The 22519-nt window shown below is 41.0% G+C and overlaps 1 protein-coding gene across 1 annotated transcript in view; it reads left to right on the forward strand.

The window, feature by feature from the left end:
- The window catches only part of LOC117521352 (transcriptional activator Myb-like), a 105718-nt gene that overhangs the window by 64525 nt on the left and 18674 nt on the right, over window positions 1-22519 (forward strand). The window contains exons 11-12 of the mRNA XM_034182643.1: window positions 14497-14580; window positions 14923-15051. Of these exons, the coding sequence (XP_034038534.1) occupies window positions 14497-14580; window positions 14923-15051 (213 nt within the window). The remainder of the gene's footprint in view (window positions 1-14496; window positions 14581-14922; window positions 15052-22519) is intronic.

The raw sequence follows: 22519 nt of genomic DNA on the forward strand, positions 1-22519 counted from the left end.
CAAACATGATAGAAAGAAACAGGATGAAACTAAAAGGATTGAAACAAACAGGTTGAAATAAACAGGATGGAAACAAACTGGATAGAAAAACACGGGATGAAACAAACAACATGGAAACAAACAGGGTGGAAACAAACAGGATGGAAAGAAAAAGGATGGAAACAAACAGGATGAAACAAACAGGATGGAAACAAAAAGGATGGAAGCAAACAGGATGAAACAAACAGGATAAAAGAAACAGGATGGAAACAAACAGGATAGAAAAACCCAAGATGAAACAAACAGGAAGGAAGAAAACAGTATGGAAAGAAACAGGATGGAAACAAAAAGGACAGAAGCAAACAGGATGATTCAAGGATTCAAAAGAATTTTATTGTCATATGCACATAGGAACATGTTCCTTGCACAATGAAATGTGTATACTGCATTTAACCCATCCTAATTGCCAGTTAGGAACGGAAGTGGCCTTTGAAAGAAACAGGATGGAAAGAAACAGTATTGAAACAAACAGGATAGAAAAACACAGGATGAAACAAACAGGATGGAAGTCAACAGGATGGAAACAAAAAAGATCAAAACAAAACAGGATGGAAACAAAATGGATCGAAAGAAACAGGATGAAACAAACAGGATAGAAAAACACGGGATGAAACAAACAAGATGGAAACAAACAGGAGGAAAGAAACAGGATGAAACAAAAAGGATGGAAACAAACAGGATGAAACCATCAGGATGGAGACAAACAGGATGAAACAAACAGGATGGAAACAAGAAGGACAAGCAAACAGACTGAAAGAAACAGGATGGAAACAAACAGGATGAAAGAAACAGGATGGAAACAAACAAGATAGAAAAACACAGGATGAAAAACAGGAAGGAAGCAAACAGGATAGAAAAACACAGACTGTTATTGAACAGGATAAAACAAACCGTGGAAACAAACAGGATGAAACAAACGGGATGGAAAAAAACAGGATAGAAAAACACAGGATGGAAATAAACAGGATGGAAACAAAGAAGATCGAATGGATGAAACAAACACTATGGAAACTAACAGGATCAAACAAACAGGATGGAAAAACAGAATGGAAACACACAAGATGAAACAAACAGGCTGTAAACAAACAGGATGAAACAAACAAGATGAAACAAACAGGATGGAAACAAACGGGATGGAAAGAAACAGGATGAAAGAAACAGGATAGAAAAACACAGGATGAAACAAACAGAATGGAAACGAACAAGATTGAAACAAACAGGATGAAACAAACAGGATGGAAGCAAACAGTATGAAACCATCAGGATGGAAACAAACAGGATGAAACAAACAAGATGGAAACAAACAGGATGGAAGCAAACAGGATGAAACAAACAGGGTGGAAACAAACAAGATGGAAAGAAACAGGATGAATGAAACAAGATGGAATGAAACAGGATTGAAACAAGCAAGATGAAACAAACAGGATGGAAACAAACACGATAGAAAAACACAGCATGAAACAAACAGGATGAAGCAAACAGGACAGAAACAAGTAGGATGAAACCAACAGGATGAAACAAACAGTATGGAAACAAACAGGAACAAACAAACAGGATCAAACAAACAGTATGGAAACAAACAGGATCAAACAAGCAGGATGAAAAAAAAAGAATAGAAACAAACAGGATGAAACAGACAGGATGGAACCAAACAGGATGGAAACAAACAGGATGGCAACAAACAGGATAGAAAAACACAGGATGAAAAAACATGAAGGAAGCAAACAGGATGAAGCAAACAGTACGGAAACAAACAGGATGAAACAAACAGGATGGACACAAATAGGATGAAACAAACAGGATGGGAACAAACAGGATGGAAACAAACAGGATGAAAAAAAGAATAGAAACATAGAAGATGAAACAAACAGGATGGAAACAAACAAGATGAAACAAACAGGATGGAAACAAACAAGATGGAAACAAACAGGCTGAAACAACAGGATGAAACAAACAAGATGGAAGCAAACAGGATGGAAACAAACAGGATAAAACAAACAGGATGGAAAGAAACAGGATGGAAACAAACAGGTTGAAACAAACAGGATGGAAACAAAAAGGACAAGCAAACAGGATGAAAGAAACAGGATGGAAACAAACAGGATTGAAACAAACAGGATAGAAAAACCCAGTATGAAACAAACAGGAAGGAAACAAACAGGATGGAAGCAAACAGGATGGAAACAAACAGGATGGAACAAAAAGGATGGAAACAAACATGATAGAAACAAACAGGATGGAAACAAAATGGATCGAAAGAAACAGGATGGAAACAAACAGGAGGAAAGAAACAGGATGAAACAAAAAGGATGGAAGCAAACAGGTTGAAACCATCAGGATGGAAACAAACAGGATAAAACAAACAGGATGAAACGAACAAGATGGAAAGAAACAGGATGGAAACAAAAAGGACAGAAACAAACAGGATGAAAGAAACAGGATAGAAAAACCCAGGATGAAACAAACAGGAAGGAAACAAACAGGATGGAAACAAACAGGATGGAACAAAAAGGATGAAAACAAACAGGATGGAAGCAAACAGGAAGGAAACAAACAGGATGGAAGTAAACAGGATGGAAACAAAAAGGATCGAATTAAACAGGATGGAAACAAAATGGATTGAAAGAAACAGGATGGAAACAAACAGGAGGAAAGAAACAGGATGAAACAAAAAGGATGGAAGCAAACAGGATGAAACCATCAGGATGGAAACAAACAGGATAAAACAAACAGGATGAAACGAACAAGATGGAAAGAAACAGGATGGAAACAAACAGGATGAAACAAACAGGATAGAAAAACCCAGGATGAAACAAACAGGAAGGAAGCAAACAGGATGAAACAAAAAGGATGGAAACAAAAAGGACAAGCAAACAGGATGAAAGAAACAGGATGGAAACAAACAGGATTGAAAGAAACAGGATGGAAAAACACAGGATGAAACAAACAGGAAGGAATCAAATCAAATCAATTTTATTTATACTCAACAAAAATATAAACGCAACACTTTTGGTTTTGCTCCCATTTTGTATGAGATGAACTCAAAGATCTAAAACGTTTTCCACATACACAATATCACCATTTCTCTCAAATATTGTTCACAAACCAGTCTAAATCTGTGATAGTGAGCACTTCTCCTTTGCTGAGATAATCCATCCCACCTCACAGGTGTGCCATATCAAGATGCTGATTAGACACCATGATTAGTGCACAGGTGTGCCTTAGACTGCCCACAATAAAAGGCCACTCTGAAAGGTGCAGTTTTGTTTTATTGGGGGGGATACCAGTCAGTATCTGGTGTGACCACCATTTGCCTCATGCAGTGCAACACATCTCCTTTGCATCATCCATGAAGAGAACACCTCTCCAGTGTGCCAAATGCCAGCAAATGTGAGCATTTGCCCACTCAAGTCGGTTACGACGACGAACTGGAGTCAGGTCGAGACCCCGATGAGGACGACGAGCATGCAGATGAGCTTCCCTGAGACGGTTTCTGACAGTTTGTGCAGATATTCTTTGGTTATGCAAACTGATTGTTTCAGCAGCTGTCCGAGTGGCTGGTCTCAGATGATCTTGGAGGTGAACATGCTGGATGTGGAGGTCCTGGGCTGGTGTGGTTACACATGGTCTGCGGTTGTGAGGCTGGTTGGATGTACTGCCAAATTCTCTGAAACGACTTTGGAAACGGCTTATGGTAGAGACATGAACATTCAATACACGAGCAACAGCTCTGGTTGACATTCCTGCTGTCAGCATGCCACCTGCACGCTTCCTCAAATCTTGCGACATCTGTGGCATTGTGCTGTGTGATAAAACTGCACCTTTCAGAGTGGCCTTTTATTGTGGGCAGTCTAAGGCACACCTGTGCACTAATCATGGTGTCTAATCAGCATCTTGATATGGCACACCTGTGAGGTGGGATGGATTATCTCAGCAAAGGAGAAGTGCTCACTATCACAGATTTAGACTGGTTTGTGAACAATATTTGAGAGAAATGGTGATATTGTGTATGTGGAAAACGTTTTAGATCTTTGAGTTCATCTCATACAAAATGGGAGCAAAACCAAAAGTGTTGCGTTTATATTTTTGTTGAGTGTATATAGCGCCAAATCACAACAAACATTTGCCCCAAGGCGCTTTATATTGTAAGGCAATGCCATACAATAATTACGGAAAAACCCCAACGGTCAAAACGACCCCCTATGAGCAAGCACTTGGCGACAGTGGGACGGAAAAACTCCCTTTTAACAGGAAGAAACCTCCAGCAGAACCAGGTTCAGGGAGGGGCAGTCTTCTGCTGGGACTGGTTGGGGCTGATGGAGAGAACCAGGAAAAAGACATGCTGTGGAAGAGAGCAGAGATCAATCACTAATGATTAAATGCAGAGTGGTGCATACAGAGCAAAAAGAGAAAGAAACACTCAGTGCATCATGGGAACCCCCCAGCAGTCTAAGTCTATAGCAGCATAACTAAGGGATGGTTCAGGGTCACCTGATCCAGCCCTAACTGTAAGCTTTAGCAAAAAGGAAAGTTTTAAGCCCAATCTTAAAAGTAGAGAGGGTGTCTGTCTCCCTGATCTGAATTGGGAGCTGGTTCCAGAGGAGAGGAGCCTGAAAGCTGAAGGCTCTGCCTCCCATTCTACTCTTACAAACCCTAGGAACTACAAGTAAGCCTGCAGTCTGAGAGTGAAGCGCTCTGTTGGGGTGATATGGTACTATGAGGTCCCTAAGATAAGATGGGACCTGATTATTCAAAACCTTATAAGTAAGAAGAATTCTATTCTAGAATTAACAGGAAGCCAATGAAGAGAGGCCAATATGGGTGAAATATGCTCTCTCCTTCTAGTCCCTGTCAGTACTCTAGCTGCAGCATTTTGAATTAACTGAAGGCTTTTCAGGGAACCTTTAGGACAACCTGTAAATAATGAATTACAATAGTCCAGCCTAGAGGAAATAAATGCATGAATTAGTTTTTCAGCATCACTCTGAGACAAGACCTTTCTAATTTTAGAGATATTGCGCAAATGCAAAAAAGCAGTCCTACATATTTGTTTAATATGCGCATTGAATGACATGGGCGAAGATGACGAAGAAGAGGAGGAAAACGTTGCCACGAACAGCGGGAGAAGAAGAAAACTAGAAGGGTGGAAATGAGAGTGGGGACTTTGAATGTTGGTAGTATGACTGGTAAAGGGAGATAGCTGGCTGATATGATGGAGAGGAGAAAGGTAGACATATTGTGTGTGCAAGAGACCAAGTGGAAGGGAAGTAAGAGCAGGAGCATCGGCGGTGGGTACAAGTTGTTGTACCATGGTGAGGACAGGAAGAGAAATGGTGTTGGGGTCATTTTAAAGGAAGAGTATGGTAAAAGTGTGTTGGAGGTTAAGCGAGTGTCTGACAGGGTGATGAGTGTGAAGTTGGAAATTGAAGGGGTGATGATTAATATCATCAGTGCATATGCCCCACAGGTTGGTTGTGAGATGAAGGAGAAAGAAGATTTCTGGAGTGTGTTAGATGAGGTGGTGGAGAGTGTGCCCAAGCATGAAAGAGTGGTGATAGGAGCAGACTTCAATGGGCATGTTGGTGAAGGGAACAGAGGTTATGAGGAAGTAATGGGTAGATATGGTATCAAGGATAGGAATGGGGAAGGACAGATGGTAGTTGATTTTGCAAAAAGGATGGAAATGGCTGTGGTGAATACCTACTTTAAGAAAAGGGAGGAGCACAGGGTAACATATAAGAGTGGAGGAAGGTGCACACAGGTGGACTACATTCTTTATAGGAGATGCAAGCTAACAGAAATCACAGACTGTAAGGTGGTAGGAGGAGAGTGTCACTAGACAGCACAGCATGGTTGATTGTAGGATGACTTTAGAGGTAAAGAAGAAGCTGGAAGCTGAAGGAGGAAGACTGTTGTGTGAAATTTAGCGAGCAGGTGAGAGAAGCACTGGTTGGAGGGGAAGCAATTTTGGACAACTGGAAAAGTACTGCAGATGTGGTGAGGGAGACAGCTAGGACAGTACTGGGTATGACATCTGGACAGTGGAAGGAAGACAAGGAGACTTGGTGGTGGAATGAAGAGGTCCAGGAAAGCATAAGGAGAAAGAGGTTGGCAAAAACGTTTTGGGATAGTCGGAGAGATGAAGAAAGTAGACAGGAGTACAAGGAGATGCGGCGTAAGGCGAAAAGAGAAGTGGCAAAAGCAAAGGAAAAGGCATATTGCGAGCTGTACAAGAAGTTGAATAGTAAGGAAGGAGAAACGGACTTGTACCGATTGGCCAGACAAAGGGACAGAGCTGAAAAGGATGTGCAGCAGGATAGGGTGGTAAAAGATGCACATGGTAATGTGCTGACAAGTGAGGAGTGTGTGCTGAGAAGGTGGAGGGAATATTTTGCAGAGTTGATGAATAAAGAAAATGAGCGAGAGAAAAGGCTGGATGATGTGGTGAGAGTAAATCAGGAAGTACAAGAGATTAGCAAGGAAGAAGTGAGGGCTGCTATGAAGAGGATGAAGAGTGGAAAGGCAGTCGGTCCAGATGACATTCCAGTGGAGGCATGGAAATGTCTAGGAGAGATGGCAGTAGAGTTTCTAACCAGATTGTTTAATAAAATCTTGGAAAGTGAGAGCATGCCTGAGGAGTGGAGACGAAGTGTGCTGGTTCCTATTTTCAAGAACAAGGGTGATGTGCAGAGCTGCAGTAACTACAGAGGCATAAAGCTGATCAGCCACAGCATGAAGTTATGGGAAAGAGTAGTAGAAGCTAGGCTTAGAAAACAGGTGAAGATCTGTGAGCAGCAATATGGTTTCATACCAAGAAAGAGCACTACAGATGCAATGTTTGCTCTGAGAATACTGTTGGAAAAGTACAGAGAAGGACAGAAAGAGTTACATTGTGCATTTGTGGACTTAGAAAAAGCTTATGATAGGGTGCCAAGAGAAGAGTTGTGGTATTGTATGAGGAAGTCTGGAGTGGCAGAGAAGTACGTTAGGGTAGTGCAGGACATGTACAAGAATAGTGTGACAGCGGTGAGATGCGCAGTCGGAATGACAGACTCATTCAAGGTGGAGGTGGGATTACACCAAGGATCAGCTCTGAGTCCTTTCTTGTTTGCAGTGGTGATGGACAGGTTGACGGATGAGATCAGACAGGAGTCCCCATGGACTATGATGTTTGCAGATGACATTGTGATCTGTAGTGAGAGTAGAGAGCAAGTTGAGTCTAGTCTGGAGAAGTGGAGATATGCTTTGGAGAGAAGGGGAAATAAGTCAGTAGAAGCAAGACTGAGTACATGTGTGTGAATGAGCGGGAGCCCAGTGGAATAGTGCAGTTACAAGGAGTAGAAGTGGTGAAAGTAGATGAGTTTAAATATTTGGGGTCAGCTGTTCAAAGTAATGGAGAGTGTGGTAGAGAGGTGAAGAAGAGAGTGCAGGCAGGGTGGAGTGGGTGGAGAAAGGTGGCAGGAGTGATTTGTGACCGAAGAATATCAGCAAGGGTGAAGGGGAAAGTTTACAAAACAGTAGTGAGACCAGCTATGTTGTATGGTTTAGAGACAGTGGCACTAACAAAAAGACAGGAGGCAGAGCTGGAGGTGGCAGAGCTGAAGATGTTGAGATTCTCTTTGGGAGTGACAAGAATGGACAAGATTAGGAATGAACATATCAGAGGGACAGCTCAGGTGGGACGGTTTAGAGACAAAGTCAGAGAGGCGAGATTGAGATGGTTTGGACATGTGCAGAGGAGGGACCCAGTGTATATAGGGAGAAGGATGCTGAGGATGGAACCACCAGGCAGGAGGAGAAGAGGGAGACCAAAGAGGAGGTTCATGGATGTGCTGAGAGAGGACATGCAGGTGTTTGGTGTGACAGAGGAAGATACAGAGGACAGGGTGAGATGGAAACGATTGATCTGCTGTGGCGACCCCTAACGGGAACAGCCGAAAGACAAAGAAGATGCGCATTGAATGACATATCCTGATCAAAATGACTCCAAGATTTCTCACAGTATTACTAGAGGTCAGGGTAATGCCATCCAGAGTAAGGATCTGGTTAGACACCATGTTTCTAAGATTTGTGGGGCCAAGTACAATAACTTCAGTTTTATCTGAGTTTAAAAGCAGGAAATTAGAGGTCATCCATGTCTTTATGTCTGTAACACAATCCTGCAGTTTAGCTAATTGGTGTGTGTCCTCTGGCTTCATGGATAGATAAAGCTGGGTATCATCTGCGTAACAATGAAAATTTAAGCAATGCTGTCTAATAATACTGCCTAAGGGAAGCATGTATAAAGTGAATAAAATTGGTCCTAGCACAGAACCTTGTGGAACTCCATAATTAACCTTAGTCTGTGAAGACGATTCCCCATTTACATGAACAAATTGTAATCCATTAGATAAATATGATTCAAACCACCGCAGCGCAGTGCCTTTAATACCTATGGCATGCTCTAATCTCTGTAATAAAATTTTATGGTCAACAGTATCAAAAGCAGCACTGAGGTCTAACAGAACAAGCACAGAGATGAGTCCACTGTCCGAGGCCATAAGAAGATCATTTGTAACCTTCACTAATGCTGTTTCTGTACTATGATGAATTCTAAAACCTGACTGAAACTCTTCAAATAGACCATTCCTCTGCAGATGATCAGTTAGCTGTTTTACAACTACCCTTTCAAGAATTTTTGAGAGAAAAGGAAGGTTGGAGATTGGCCTATACTTAGCTAAGATAGCTGGGTCAAGTGATGGCTTTTTAAGTAATGGTTTAATTACTGCCACCTTAAAAGCCTGTGATACATAGCCAACTAATAAAGATAGATTGATCATATTTAAAATTGAAGCATTAATTAATGGTAGGGCTTCCTTGAGCAGCCTGGTAGGAATGGGGTCTAATAGACATGTTGATGGTTTGGAGGAAGTGACTAATGAAAATAACTCAGACAGAACAATCGGAGAGAAAGAGTCTAACCAAATACCGGCATCACTGAAAGCAGCCAAAGATAACGATATGTCTTTGGGATGGTTATGAGTATTTTTTTTCTCTAATAGTTAAAATTTTATTAGCAAAGAAAGTCATGAAGTCATTACTAGTTAATGTTAAAGGAATACTCGGCTCAATAGAGCTCTGACTCTTTGTCAGCCTGGCTACAGTGCTGAAAAGAAACCTGGGGTTGTTCTTATTTTCTTCAATTAGTGATGAGTAGTAAGATGTCCTAGCTTTACGGAGGGCTTTTTTATAGAGTAACAGACTCTTTTTCCAGGCTAAGTGAAGATCTTCTAAATTAGTGAGACGCCATTTCCTCTCCAACCTACGGGTTATCTGCTTTAAGCTGCGAGTTTGTAAGTTATACCACGGAGTCAGGCACTTCTGATTTAAGGCTCTCTTTTTCAGAGGAGCTACAGCATCCAAAGTTGTCCTCAATGAGGATGTAATCTATCTCACTCACAGAGTTTAGGTAGCTACTCTGCCCTGTGTTGGTATATGGCTTTGGAGAACATAAAGAAGGAATCATATCCTTAAACCTAGTTACAGCAGTTTCTGAAAGACTTCTACTGTAATGAAACTTATTCCCCACTGTTGGGTAGTCCATTAAAGTAAATGTAAATGTTATTAAGAAATGATCAGACAGAAGGGGGTTTTCAGGGAATACTGTTAAGTCTTCAATTTCCATACCATAAGTCAGAACAAGATCTAAGGTATGATTAAAGTGGTGGGTGGACTCATTTACATTTTGAGCAAAGCCAATCGAGTCTAACAATAGATTAAATGCAGTGTTGAGGCTGTCATTCTCAGCATCTGTGTGGATGTTAAAATCGCCCACTATAATTATCTTATCTGAGCTAAGCACTAAGTCAGACAAAAGGTCCGAAAATTCACAGAGAAACTCACAGTAACGACCAGGTGGACGATAGATAACAACAAATAAAACTGGTGCTATATTATTTTTTCATTTTGAATTTTTATGCTTAAATAGATTTTTGCTGGTTATTGGTGGTCTGGGAGCAGGCACCATCTCTACGGGGATGGGGTATTGGGGGGATGGCAGGGGGAGAGAAGCTGCAGAGAGGTGTGTATACAACTCTGCTTCCTGGTCCCAACCCTGGATAGTCACGGTTTGGAGGGTTTAATAAAATTGGCCAGATTTCTAGAAGTGAGAGCTGCTCCATCCAAAGTGGGATGGATGCCGTCTCTCCTAACAAGACCAGGTTTTCCCCAGAAACTTTGCCAATTATCTATGAAGCCCACCTCATTTTTTAGACACCACTCAGACAGCCAGCAATTCAAGGAGAACATGCGGCTAATCATGTCACTCCCGGTCCGATTGGGGAGGGGCCCAGAGAAAACTACAGAGTCCGACATTGTTTTTGCAAATTTACACACCAATTCAATGTTAATTTTAGTGACCTCCGATTGGCGTAACCGGGTGTCATTACTGCCGACGTGAATTACAATCTTACCAAATTTACGCTTAGCCTTAGCCAGCAGTTTCAAATTTCCTTCAATGTCGCCTGCTCTGGCCCCCGGAAGACAATTGACTATGGTTGCTGGTGTTGCTAACTTCACATTTCTCAAAACAGAGTCGCCAATAACCAGAGTTTGTTCCTCGGCGGATGTGTCGCCGAGTGGGGAAAAACGGTTAGAGATGTGAACGGGTTGGCGGTGTACACGGGGCTTCTGTTTAGGACTACGCTTCCTCCTCACAGTCACCCAGTCGGCCTGCTTTCCTGGCTGCTCGGGATCTGCTGGAGGGGAAGTAACGGCGGCTAAGCTACCTTGGTCCGCACCAACTACAGGGGCCTGGCTACCTGTAGGATTTTCCAAGGTGCGGAGCCGAGTCTCCAATTCGCCCAGCCTGGCCTCCAAAGCTATGAATAAGCTACAGTTATTACAAGTATCATTACTGCTAAAGGAGGCCAAGGAATAACTAAACATTTCACACCCAGAGCAGAAAAGTGCGGGAGAGACAGGAGAAGCCGCCATGCTAAACTGGCTAAGAGCTAGTAGCTGCGCTAAGCTAGCGGATTCCTAAAAACACACAAAGTGAATAATGTGTAAATAATTTAGAGGTGATTCAGCAGAGGGAGTGCTTTAGTTAAGGCACGTGAAGATTACACTGTGAAACAAATCGTTATCTCGTTATCTAGATCAATCTAACTGCGCAGATTAAACAGCTAACAGATAGAGCAAAACACTGATGTGCTCCAGAACAGGAAGTGATACAATACCGCAGTGAGAGCCAACCACCAGTAGAGGCCTACAGGAAGAAAACAGGATGGGAACAAACAGGATGGAAACAAACAAGATGAAACAAACAGGATGGAAACAAACACTATGCAAACTAACAGGATCAAACAAACAGGATGGAAAAAACAGAATGGAAACAAACAAGATGAAACAAACAGGATAGAAAAACACAGACTGTTATTAAACAGGATGAAACAAATGGTGGAAACAAACAGGATGAAACAAACGGGATGAAACAAACGGGATGGAAAGAAACAGGATGAAAGAAACAGGACAGAAAAACACAGGATGAAACAAACAGGATGGAAATAAACAGGATGAAACAAACAGGATGGAAGCAAACAGTATGAAACCATCAGGATGGAAACAAACAGGATGAAACAAACAAGATGGAAACAAACAGGATGGAAGCAAACAGGATGAAACAAACAGGGTGGAAACAAACAGGATGTAAACAAACAGGATGAATGAAACAGGATGGAACGAAACAGGATTGAACAAGCAAGATGAAACATACAGGATGGAAACAAACAGGATAGAAAAACAGGATGAAACAAACATGAAGGAAGCAAACAGGATGAAGCAAACAGGACGGAAACAAACAGGATGGAAACAAACAGGATGAAACAATCAGTATGGAAACAAACCGGATCAAACAAGCAGTATGGAAACAAACTGGATGAAAAAAAGAATAGAAACAAACAAGATGAAACAAACAGGATGAAAAAAAAAGAATAGAAACAAACAAGATGAAACAAACAGGATGGAACCAAACTGGATGGAAACAAACAGGATGGAAACAAACAGGCTGAAACAACAGGATGAAACAAACAGGATGGAAGCAAAAAGGATGAAACCATCAGGATGGAAACAAACAGGATAAAACAGGATGAAACAAACAAGATGGAAACAAACAGGATGGAAAGAAACAGGATGTAAACAAAAAGGATAGAAACAAACAGGAAGGAAGCAAACAGGATGGAAACAAACAGGAAGGAAGGAAACAGGATGGAAACAAACAGCATGGAAAAAAACAGGATGGAAACAAAAAGGACAAGCAAACAGGATGAAGGAAACAGGATGGAAAGAAACAGGATGGAAACAAATAGGTTGGAAACAAACAGGATGGAAACAATCAGGATGGAAAAACGCAGGATGAAACAAACATGAAGGAATCCAACAGGATGAAGCAACCAGGATGAAGCAAACAGGACGGAAACAAACAGGATGGAAACAAATAGGATGAAACAAACAGGATGGGAACAAACAGGATGGAAACAAACAGGATCAAACAAAGGATTAAAAAAATAGAAACAAACAGGATGGAAACAAACAAGATGAAACAACCAGGATGGAAACAAACAAGATGAAACAAACAAGATGGAAACAAACAGGCTGAAACAACAGGATGAAACAAACAAGATGGAAACAAACAGGATCAAACAAAGGATTAAAAAAATAGAAACAAACAGGATGGAAACAAACAAGATGAAACAAACAAGATGGAAACAAACAGGCTGAAACAACAGGATGAAACAAACAAGATGGAAACAAACAGGATCAAACAAAGGATTAAAAAAATAGAAACAAACAGGATGGAAACAAACAAGATGAAACAAACAGGATGGAAACAAACAGGATGGAAAAACACAGGATGAAACAAACAGGATAGAAAAACACAGGCTGTTATTAAACAGGATGAAACAAATGGTGGAAAGAAACAGGATGAAAGAAACAGGATGGAAACAAACAGTATAGAAAAACACAGGATGAAACAAACAGGATGGAAACAAACAAAGATGGAAACAAACAGGATGAAACAATCAGGATTGAAACAAACAGGATGAAATGAACAGGATGGAAGCAAACAGGAGGAAACAAACAAGATGGAAAGAAATAGGATGGAACGAAACAGGATTGAAACAAACAGGATTGAAACAAGAAGATGAAACAAACAGGATGGAAACAAACATGAAGGAAGCAAACAGGATGAAGCAAACAGGACGGAAACAAACAGGATGAAGCAAACAGGATGAAACAAACAGGATGGAAACAAATAGGATGGCAACAAACAAGGTGAAACAAAAAGGATGGAAACAAACAAGATGGAAACAAACAGGCTGAAACAACAGGATGAAACAAACAGGATGGAAGCAAACAGGATGAAACCATCAGGATGGAAACAAACACAATAGAAAAACACAGGATGAAACAAACAGGATGGAAACAAACAAGATGGAAACAAACAGGATGAAACAAAGAGGATGAAACGAACAGGATGGAACGAACAGGATGAAACAAACAGGATGGAAGCAAACAGGAGGAAACAAACAAGATGGAAAGAAACAGGATGAATGAAACAGGATGGAACGAAACAGGATTGAAACAAACAGGATTGAAACAAGCAAGATGAAACAAACAGGATGGAAACAAACATGAAGGAAGCAAACAGGATGAAGCAAACAGGACGGAAACAAACAGGATGAAACAAACAGGATGGAAACAAATAGGATGGCAACAAACAAGGTGAAACAAACAGGATGGAAACAAAGAAGATGGAAACAAACAGGCTGAAACAACAGGATGAAACCATCAGGAAGGAAGCAAACAGGATGGAATCAAACAGGATGAAACAAACAGGATGGAAACAAACAGGATGAAACCATCACGATGCAAACAATCAAGATGAAACAAACAGGGTGGAAACAATCAAGATGAAACAAACAGCGTGGAAACAATCAAGATGAAACAAACAGGGTGGAAACAAACAGGATGGAAACAAGCAGGGTGGAAGCAAACAATATGAAACAACCAGGATGGAAGCAAACAGGATGAAACCATCAGGATGGAATCAAACAGGATGAAACAAACAAGATGGAAACACAGCTCAGAACAGCAATATAATAAACTAATTATTACCTTACTGCGCTCGGTCTGTACAAAACAGACCTCCCACTTGGTTAATAATCCTTTATGATTGTACTTTGTCACACAGGATAGACTTTCTATATTTTAATTTAGATCTATTTCTAAACACTTAGCATTCAGTAGCACTTTTTCACCTTTCACTTCCTGTCACAGCAGCTCTTCTTATTTCTCATGTCTTTCAAAACGCCGCAGACCGGCTTTGTTGTGGCTGCCAGCAGGACATCATGTGCAGTTACACCTGTTAAAAAGTGGATGTGGCCTCGCTCTGACCACTGTCTCTTTCTGGTTCAGGTGTGTCTGAGCAGAGTGAAGACTTTGTCCCTGGAGGATCAGACTGTGGATACTTGTAGTCCACAGTCCAACAGCAGCTCTGAGGTCTGACACAAAACACATCCTGTCTTTATGACATCACTGAACATATTTACTGTTCAAAACCACTTCAGTCCAGAAATGAATAGACAGGCGCTTTTCCACTGCTGGAACTAAAGACGGTCAAACTGCTTCTACGTCTCAAAGCAGATCATCCGTCTCCATCTCAGCCTGTCCTCTGTCTCATCAGTCAATCACCTGACTGCCTCCCTCAGCATGTCCATAAACCTCCTCTTTGTCCTCTTGTTTGCAATTTACCTCCGAATCCAAAAATGTGGGAATTCACGGACACATCCAGCAGAGGTTCTTGTATGGGTTTATGGAGATCTGTTGTGATTGATCCTACAGGTGTGGGGGGAGAGCATTTTGAGCTCTGTGATTGGCTGTGAGGAGTTTGGCTGCTTCCCTTTGGATGGACAGATCCCCGCCTCCTCAACACCGCAGGACGCCCTGCAGAGCCGCCTGCACAGGTTTCAGGTAAGGATCAAGCAGCAACACTCCAACCATCCATCCAACTTCCAGACCCGCTCACTCAAATTAAGGGTCAAGGGGGTGGAGCCTATCCCAGCAGTCAGAGAGCGTCACAGGGCCACATACAGACAAACAAACACAACTCAACTCAAAGAGCACATTTAAAACGACAGCAGTGGACCAAAGGGCTGTAGAGAAGTGGGCACCGGTGTCACAGTCCGAACAGTCCACCTGCCTCCACTGCGCATGCGTCATTTGGGACCACAACAGCACGTCTGAAACAGAGTCTCTTCACCCAAAGCGATCAAATGGATTAATGTTATTATTAACCATCTGATGACAAAGTAAAATCTCTCAAATCATTCTGAAGTCAGTTTGAAGCAGAAACGAGGTGATAATCGATGAACCGCGGCTGATGAAGCATGCACAGTGAAGGCAGGGCGGACCGATTTTTAGGGGGGACCATTTGGTCGGCGACACTGGGTTACGCCCAATTATAAGTCAATAAACAAATAGGTTAAAAATAATAAGAACACATTCTCACCCACAGACAACTTAAAGCTTCCAGTCCACCTAACCTGCATGTCTTCAGATGTGGGAGGAAGTCAGAGCAAACCCACGCTAACATGGGGAGAACAGGCAAACTCCACACAGAAAGGACACAGGTGGGAATCAAACCCATGGCCTTCTTGCTGTGAGACAGCAGTGAAAACCACTAAGCCACTGTGCTGCCCACAGCAATACTCGATCTCGCATTTTGACCCCAACCAGGAAGTGCAGTTCCTTGACTGGCCACTTGAGGTTGGCTCGAAAACAGAGCACATTCCCACAGAAGCTCATTTTAAAAAGTCCAACTTTAGGGCAGAAATAAACATGTTTACAGCCTGATACAAAAAAAAACCCATTTTGGTTTCTTTCAACAGTTTCCTGCTCTGGGACAACTGAATGGGGGTATTTTTTTCTAACCTCTTAGTTTAAGACATTTTAAATCATAAAATTCTGTAATATGTATTTGTCGCAGACATGATTGAGCAAAGCTCTTCAGCATCTCACTGTGTCATTTAGGTCCTTCAGACTTTTTTCCAATAAATGCTTCTGTAGAGCATTAACATTCAATTTCAATTTGTTTTCATTTATATAGCGCCAGATCACAACAGAGTTGCCTCAAGGCGCTTCACACAGCAAGGTCTAACCTTACTAACCCCCAGAGCAAGAACACAGGCGACAGTGGTAAGAAAAAAACTCCCTCTGATGATTTGAGGAAAAAAGCTCAAGCAGACCAGACTCAAAGGGGGTGACCCTTTGAGTCTGGTCTTCGCTCCCCAGGCCCCCCTAACTACAGCCCTCTTAACCCCCTGCAATTTATGCATTTTTTAAAAATGTAGATGGAAATTCATATTCAAACTTTTCAGCTCGTCGATAGTAGGGCTGCACAATAAATATGGCCAAATTAGCTGGTCTTCTTTTTAAGAAAATCTTCTACACCACTCCACCAGGAAACTGTATTTTATATTTTTAATTAAATTTATATCAAGTTGTAGAGATTTGCTGTCAGTTTCAGTTTAAGGAAGATCATTTGAGATTTCTTTTTTCTTTTCTTTTTTTGTATTTGAAATGGCAAAAAAAATTAAAATGTGTGAAATACCAAGTGTTCCAATACTTTCAAGGGCAATTGGGCAGCATCTTACATCTCAAATAAGCAAACAGAGCATCAGTCGGCTGCTGCCTGTTCATGTTATTAATCTAAAATCACTTGAGAAACACGTATATATAAACCAACCCGAATTAAAGGAGAAAAGCCACTTTTAACAACCTGGACCTTATTTATGGCTTAAAATATGGTCATTTACTCACCAATGTAACTTTGGTGTCATTAGAACCTTTTGTGGTACACAGCACCAACTACTGTACAGGAGGGACATAGCAGACAATATGGGTCACCAATTTCAAAATGGCTCTTTTCAACCAGACATGCGGTGCCATCACGCCAATCATCTAGGGTGGCACCTGGGGTGTCCAGTCAGATTTCAGGGGAGTCCTGGCCTCCCCGCTAGCTCCACCCATGCCAGGAAGTGTTCAACATTTGACATTTCCTGCTTTACTGTGCTTTGCTCGTGTAATTGTGGATGTGGTTGCTTTGAGTGACAGTGGCTGGGTCGAGTGACTCCTCTGACCGTAAGGGAGTCACTCGCTGTCACTGTTGCCGAAGTAACTTTGAAAAATTACTTTATTAGTTACTTTTTAGTTGCTTTATACAGTTACTTTATACAGTTACTTCATTAGCAGCTTTATGCAGGGATCCTTATTCGCCATCTTTGGACGGTTTTCTGTCTTTTTGTAAAGTCTTGCCGTCTGAAAGAAATGTAAGGTTGTGAAAAATCCGCGGATCCATGAAATTCCATGGATTTCATCATGGGGGGGGTTGTTAGTGTTTTACTCTGTAATCATGATTGTCACTGAGTTTTTATAATGTCTATCGCAAAGTCATGTGCATGTCAAGTGCATGTCTCCTGCGTGAAGCTTAAGCTAGATGTAGCATGTGGACATCGCAAACCTTTAGAGCGCTAAACTTTTTAAAAGAAGAATTGTGGAGCATGTCTGCGTCACGGCCCGATGTCAGACAGAGAGAAGATGGTGAGAAAGACTGTTTGAAAAAGTCTGATAAGGACAAGAATCCGTGGAATTGTCACTGGCTTCATCAGCACACCTGAAAGATAAAAGAAATGAGAAAAGTGAACTGTGCCCTCAGGATAACACTGTAAGCATTTTTCTCTCTCTGGAAAATAAACATTGTGCTATTCAAACAAGATTTTAGAAAAGATTATGTGAGTTTTTTCATTAATCTAGGCTTGCTTTCATTCGGGAAAAAAAGACTGTGGCTTTGAATGGATTTACATGAATTTACACAAGAATATAAATGAGTTTTTATTAACCCTCTGGGGCCGACACCGTCGTATACGATGGCTAAAACCAAGCTTTACTAAATTATAAATAACTTTTTAATGATATGAGATAGAAACGTACTTTTTTTTGCTGAAAAGTTTACTCCGCGGACTTTCGAGCCAGCCATTGGCCATCTTTGTACTCCTCATAGAAGCTGTGTGATGACATGCGCAATGTGATTGTCCAATTGGAATTGGTTCACCGTCACATGGTTTTCCAAAATCCAATTGTAGGGCAGATTTACCTCCAATGAGTACATGCTATTCCAGTGCGCCCTGTGCCATTACGCATAGCGAAAGTGAAAGCAGACGGAGAGCCTCTGATGACAATCTCACGTGCTCAAACAAAGAGTGTGTAACTATCAGGATCCACTAGTTTGCAAGTGAATGTTACTGGATAACTCTGTTCAAAGTGTGAATGAAAGCTGCTTTAGGAGCAGCACAGAACACTCCAAAACACAGTAGAAGTAGACGTTTGTGATGTGACCTTTGTGTAATAGCAGACAGAAATTGCTTTGAGATGAGACAAACAAAACGCATAGACCATTTTGTATATATTGTTCAAAATGTGCATTTGTGTTTATTGTTTGAACCTTTTTGTTGTACAGTCTTTCACACAAGACCTCAAATTACCTTTATAAAGTGTCAAAACAGTTGTTTATTATCGTTTGCTGTGTGTTTTCAATAAATGTGTGTGGAAAATTATTTTCTGCTTTATTTTTTCCTTTCTTATTTCTGATTTTAAACCTTTATTACACTTATAAAACACAACAAAATCATATATATTCTGAAAGCACAGGTTGTCCTGAAATAAAGAGACATAAAACTTGATTGTGGCATGCAGGGAGAGCTGTTAACAGCAATAATTAAACAGTTATGCCAGGCGAGTGAACTGTCCAAAAAACACCCTCGGACCCCAGAGGGTTAATGTAGACTTTTTTCATGGGAAAAAGACACTGTGGCTTTAAGTGGATTTAGAGGAATTTACACCAGAATATGTCTTTTTTACTGTAAGGTATGTCAATTAATAAATACATTTCTGTATAAAATAAAAAAAAAAATTTCAGGTTCAGATTCTTAGAGGTGTTTGGGCTCAGACTGAGATGGATAATTTAAACACATTTAACATTTTATTGTTGTGCATTATTGAATGAAAAATATGAGCGAAGAGTCGCACAGCGGCGCAAAGCTCGCTCATGGTACAGGGTGTCCTAAACAGGAAGTGCCAATTTATCAATCACCAGTGAAACAGGAAATGTTCAAATATCAAACACTTCCTGGCATGGGTGGAGCTAGAACAGAGGCCGGGGTTTCACTGGACTCTCCTGAAATCTGATTGCACACAGATGATTGACATGTCACAGGTTGAAAGAGCTGCATTTTGAAATCAGTCAGTCACATTGACTGCTAGGTTCCTCCTGTCCAGTAGCTGGTGCTGTGTACCACAAAAAGTTCTAATCCACCTTAGAAGAAGAAAAATGTTTGCTCCAGATTTGAACTGAACACGTCATTTGAACTATGGACTTCTAATGACAGCAAACTTATATTGGTGAGTAAACGACCGTATTTTATGGCAGAAATGAGGTCCAGGTTGTTAAAAGCAGCATTTCTCCTTTAATTCTGGTTGTCTTATACACACATTTTTAAACTAACAGACAGCAGCTGGTTCAGCTCTGTTGGCTTATTAGTGCAGCAGATAACTGAAACAATCCTTCAAGCATCAAATTCAGCAACTTTAACTTTTGACCCCTGTACAAACTGAACTGACCTTTGTCACCATTATGGCTGCTTTTACCTCATAATTCCATAACATTCAGTCACAGATTGTCCAAACTATACCTTTTTTGGAATCTTTATGATCAGACAAATAATGTGGTGTAGTTTTCTATATCAGGGTTCTAGCTAGAATAAAATTTAGCATAGTGGTAATGTCGAGGGAGCGAAGTGACCGGGGGTGGGGGGGGAATGGTGCAGAAGGGGGAAGCTTTTGAAAATTTAAGTTAAAATGGGCCATTCTAGGGGCACCCAAAGGGGAAAAGCCAGGTACAACAGCCCAAGTCCCTTCATCATGTCCAGAAGGCTGTGGAAGTTTGTTGAGTGGACAGTCTCATTCTGGGTTAGCCAGTACATGGCCCTCAGTGAGGCAGTCGGAGTCCGTGGACATTTTTAAGTCAAGACTTAAAACCTATTTTAATTTCTTTCTTATGAGTAGTTTTGATTTTGTTATGTTTTATTCTACTTCTGTTTTTAATTAGGTATTTGAATTTTTTTTATTTATTTATTTATTTTAATTTTTTTATGTTGAACTGTTCTGTGTGAGGCACCTTGAGACGGCTTTTGTTGTAATTTGGTGCTTTATAAGCTGATTAAATTGAAATTGAACAACATTTTATTGAGTCTTAAAGTAAATAAATATGAAATTGGTTACTGGATCCTTAAACTCTGGACATAATAAACTCTACATGGTGGATCCTTGATCTCTGGACATAAACAGAAATAAAATCTGTTAGTTTTTGTCAAAAGCATTTTCTTTCAGACATTATTATTGGCATGAATGTCTTTCCATACTATGAGCTGCAGGTCAGGTTCATAAAGAATGCAGGTCGTCTCATTTTGGGAGGAAAAACGTTTTAGTCGATTGTAGCTTATTGTCTGTATTGCAACGTTTGTAAGAGGTGTCATTTTATTTAAAGCGGCGATTCATTTTCAAGTTATTAATTCAGAGAGACAGAGTCAGAGAGCTGCGCAGCGTTCGAATCTCGTTTCTCGACTGCAACCAGAGTCCCAGTTAGTGACTTTAATCCACACAAAAATGACTCATGATATTTTAATGGCTTTCAGAGGGGTTCAGAAGCGGACTTACCGCTTCTGAAGAGCAGCAAATCAAAGAGCCACGAGCCATTGAATCGAAGCATTGCTTCGATTCACGCTTCAAACTGGAGTTGCGCTGCAGAAACGGTTCATTACAGACGCTGTATTGAAAATCGTAATGGTCCAAAATAGGTCCAAAATTATAGCGTAACGGGCCGTAACGCAAGTTTGCGCTAGCTAGAACTCTGTATATGATTGGAGCATCTTTTAATTTAGACCAGGGGTGGGCAACTTGTTCCAGAAAGGGCTAAGAGGGCTCCACCAGGTGATTTCACTGATTAATATCACTTTGAGCAGATGGAATCAGTTAATCAGTGAAATCACCTGGTGGAGTCAGTGGCTGCAAAGAAAATCTGCACCCTCTTGGCCCTTTCTGGAACAAGTTACCCACCCCTGATTTTGACCCCTGTGTAATTGTTCAGTTGACCCCTACCTGGCTGCCTCTTAGAAAATCAGGTGGCCAATTAACTTAAGAATTAATGTCTATGGATTATTTGTGCTGAATGTGATGTTTGTATCACCATTTGCAGGATTCCACTCTAAATATTCTCTTATCTGCTGCACTATTTACAGTAGTGTTCAGAATAATACAACCCCTGGCAAAAATTATGGAATCACCGGCCTCGGAGGATGTTCATTCAGTTGTTTAATTTTGTAGAAAAAAAGCAGATCACAGACATGACACAAAACTAAAGTCATTTCAAATGGCAACTTTCTGGCTTTAAGAAACACTATAAGAAATCAATCAATCAATCAATCAATTTTTTTATATAGCGCCAAATCACAACAAACAGTTGCCACAAGGCGCTTTATATTGTAAGGCAAGGCCATACAATAATTATGTAAAACCCCAACGGTCAAAACGACCCCCTGTGAGCAAGCACTTGGCTACAGTGGGAAGGAAAAACTCCCTTTTAACAGGAAGAAACCTCCAGCAGAACCAGGCTCAGGGAGGGGCAGTCTTCTGCTGGGACTGGTTGGGGCTGAGGGAGAGAACCAGGAAAAAGACATGCTGTGGAGGGGAGCAGAGATCGATCACTAATGATTAAATGCAGAGTGGTGCATACAGAGCAAAAAGAGAAAGAAACAGTGCATCATGGGAACCCCCCAGCAGTCTACGTCTATAGCAGCATAACTAAGGGATGGTTCAGGGTCACCTGATCCAGCCCTAACTATAAGCTTTAGCAAAAAGGAAAGTTTTAAGCCTAATCTTAAAAGTAGAGAGGGTGTCTGTCTCCCTGATCTGAATTGGGAGCTGGTTCCACAGGAGAGGAGCCTGAAAGCTGAAGGCTCTGCCTCCCATTCTACTCTTACAAACCCTAGGAACTACAAGTAAGCCTGCAGTCTGAGAGCGAAGCGCTCTATTGGGGTGATATGGTACTACGAGGTCCCTAAGATAAGATGGGACCTGATTATTCAAAACCTTATAAGTAAGAAGAAGAATTTTAAATTCTATTCTAGAATTAACAGGAAGCCAATGAAGAGAGGCCAATATGGGTGAGATATGCTCTCTCCTTCTAGTCCCCGTCAGTACTCTAGCTGCAGCATTTTGAATTAACTGAAGGCTTTTTAGGGAACTTTTAGGACAACCTGATAATAATGAATTACAATAGTCCAGCCTAGAGGAAATAAATGCATGAATTAGTTTTTCAGCATCACTC

Source organism: Thalassophryne amazonica, chromosome 12 (genome assembly GCF_902500255.1).
Source record: "Thalassophryne amazonica chromosome 12, fThaAma1.1, whole genome shotgun sequence".
Taxonomy (NCBI): domain Eukaryota; kingdom Metazoa; phylum Chordata; class Actinopteri; order Batrachoidiformes; family Batrachoididae; genus Thalassophryne; species Thalassophryne amazonica.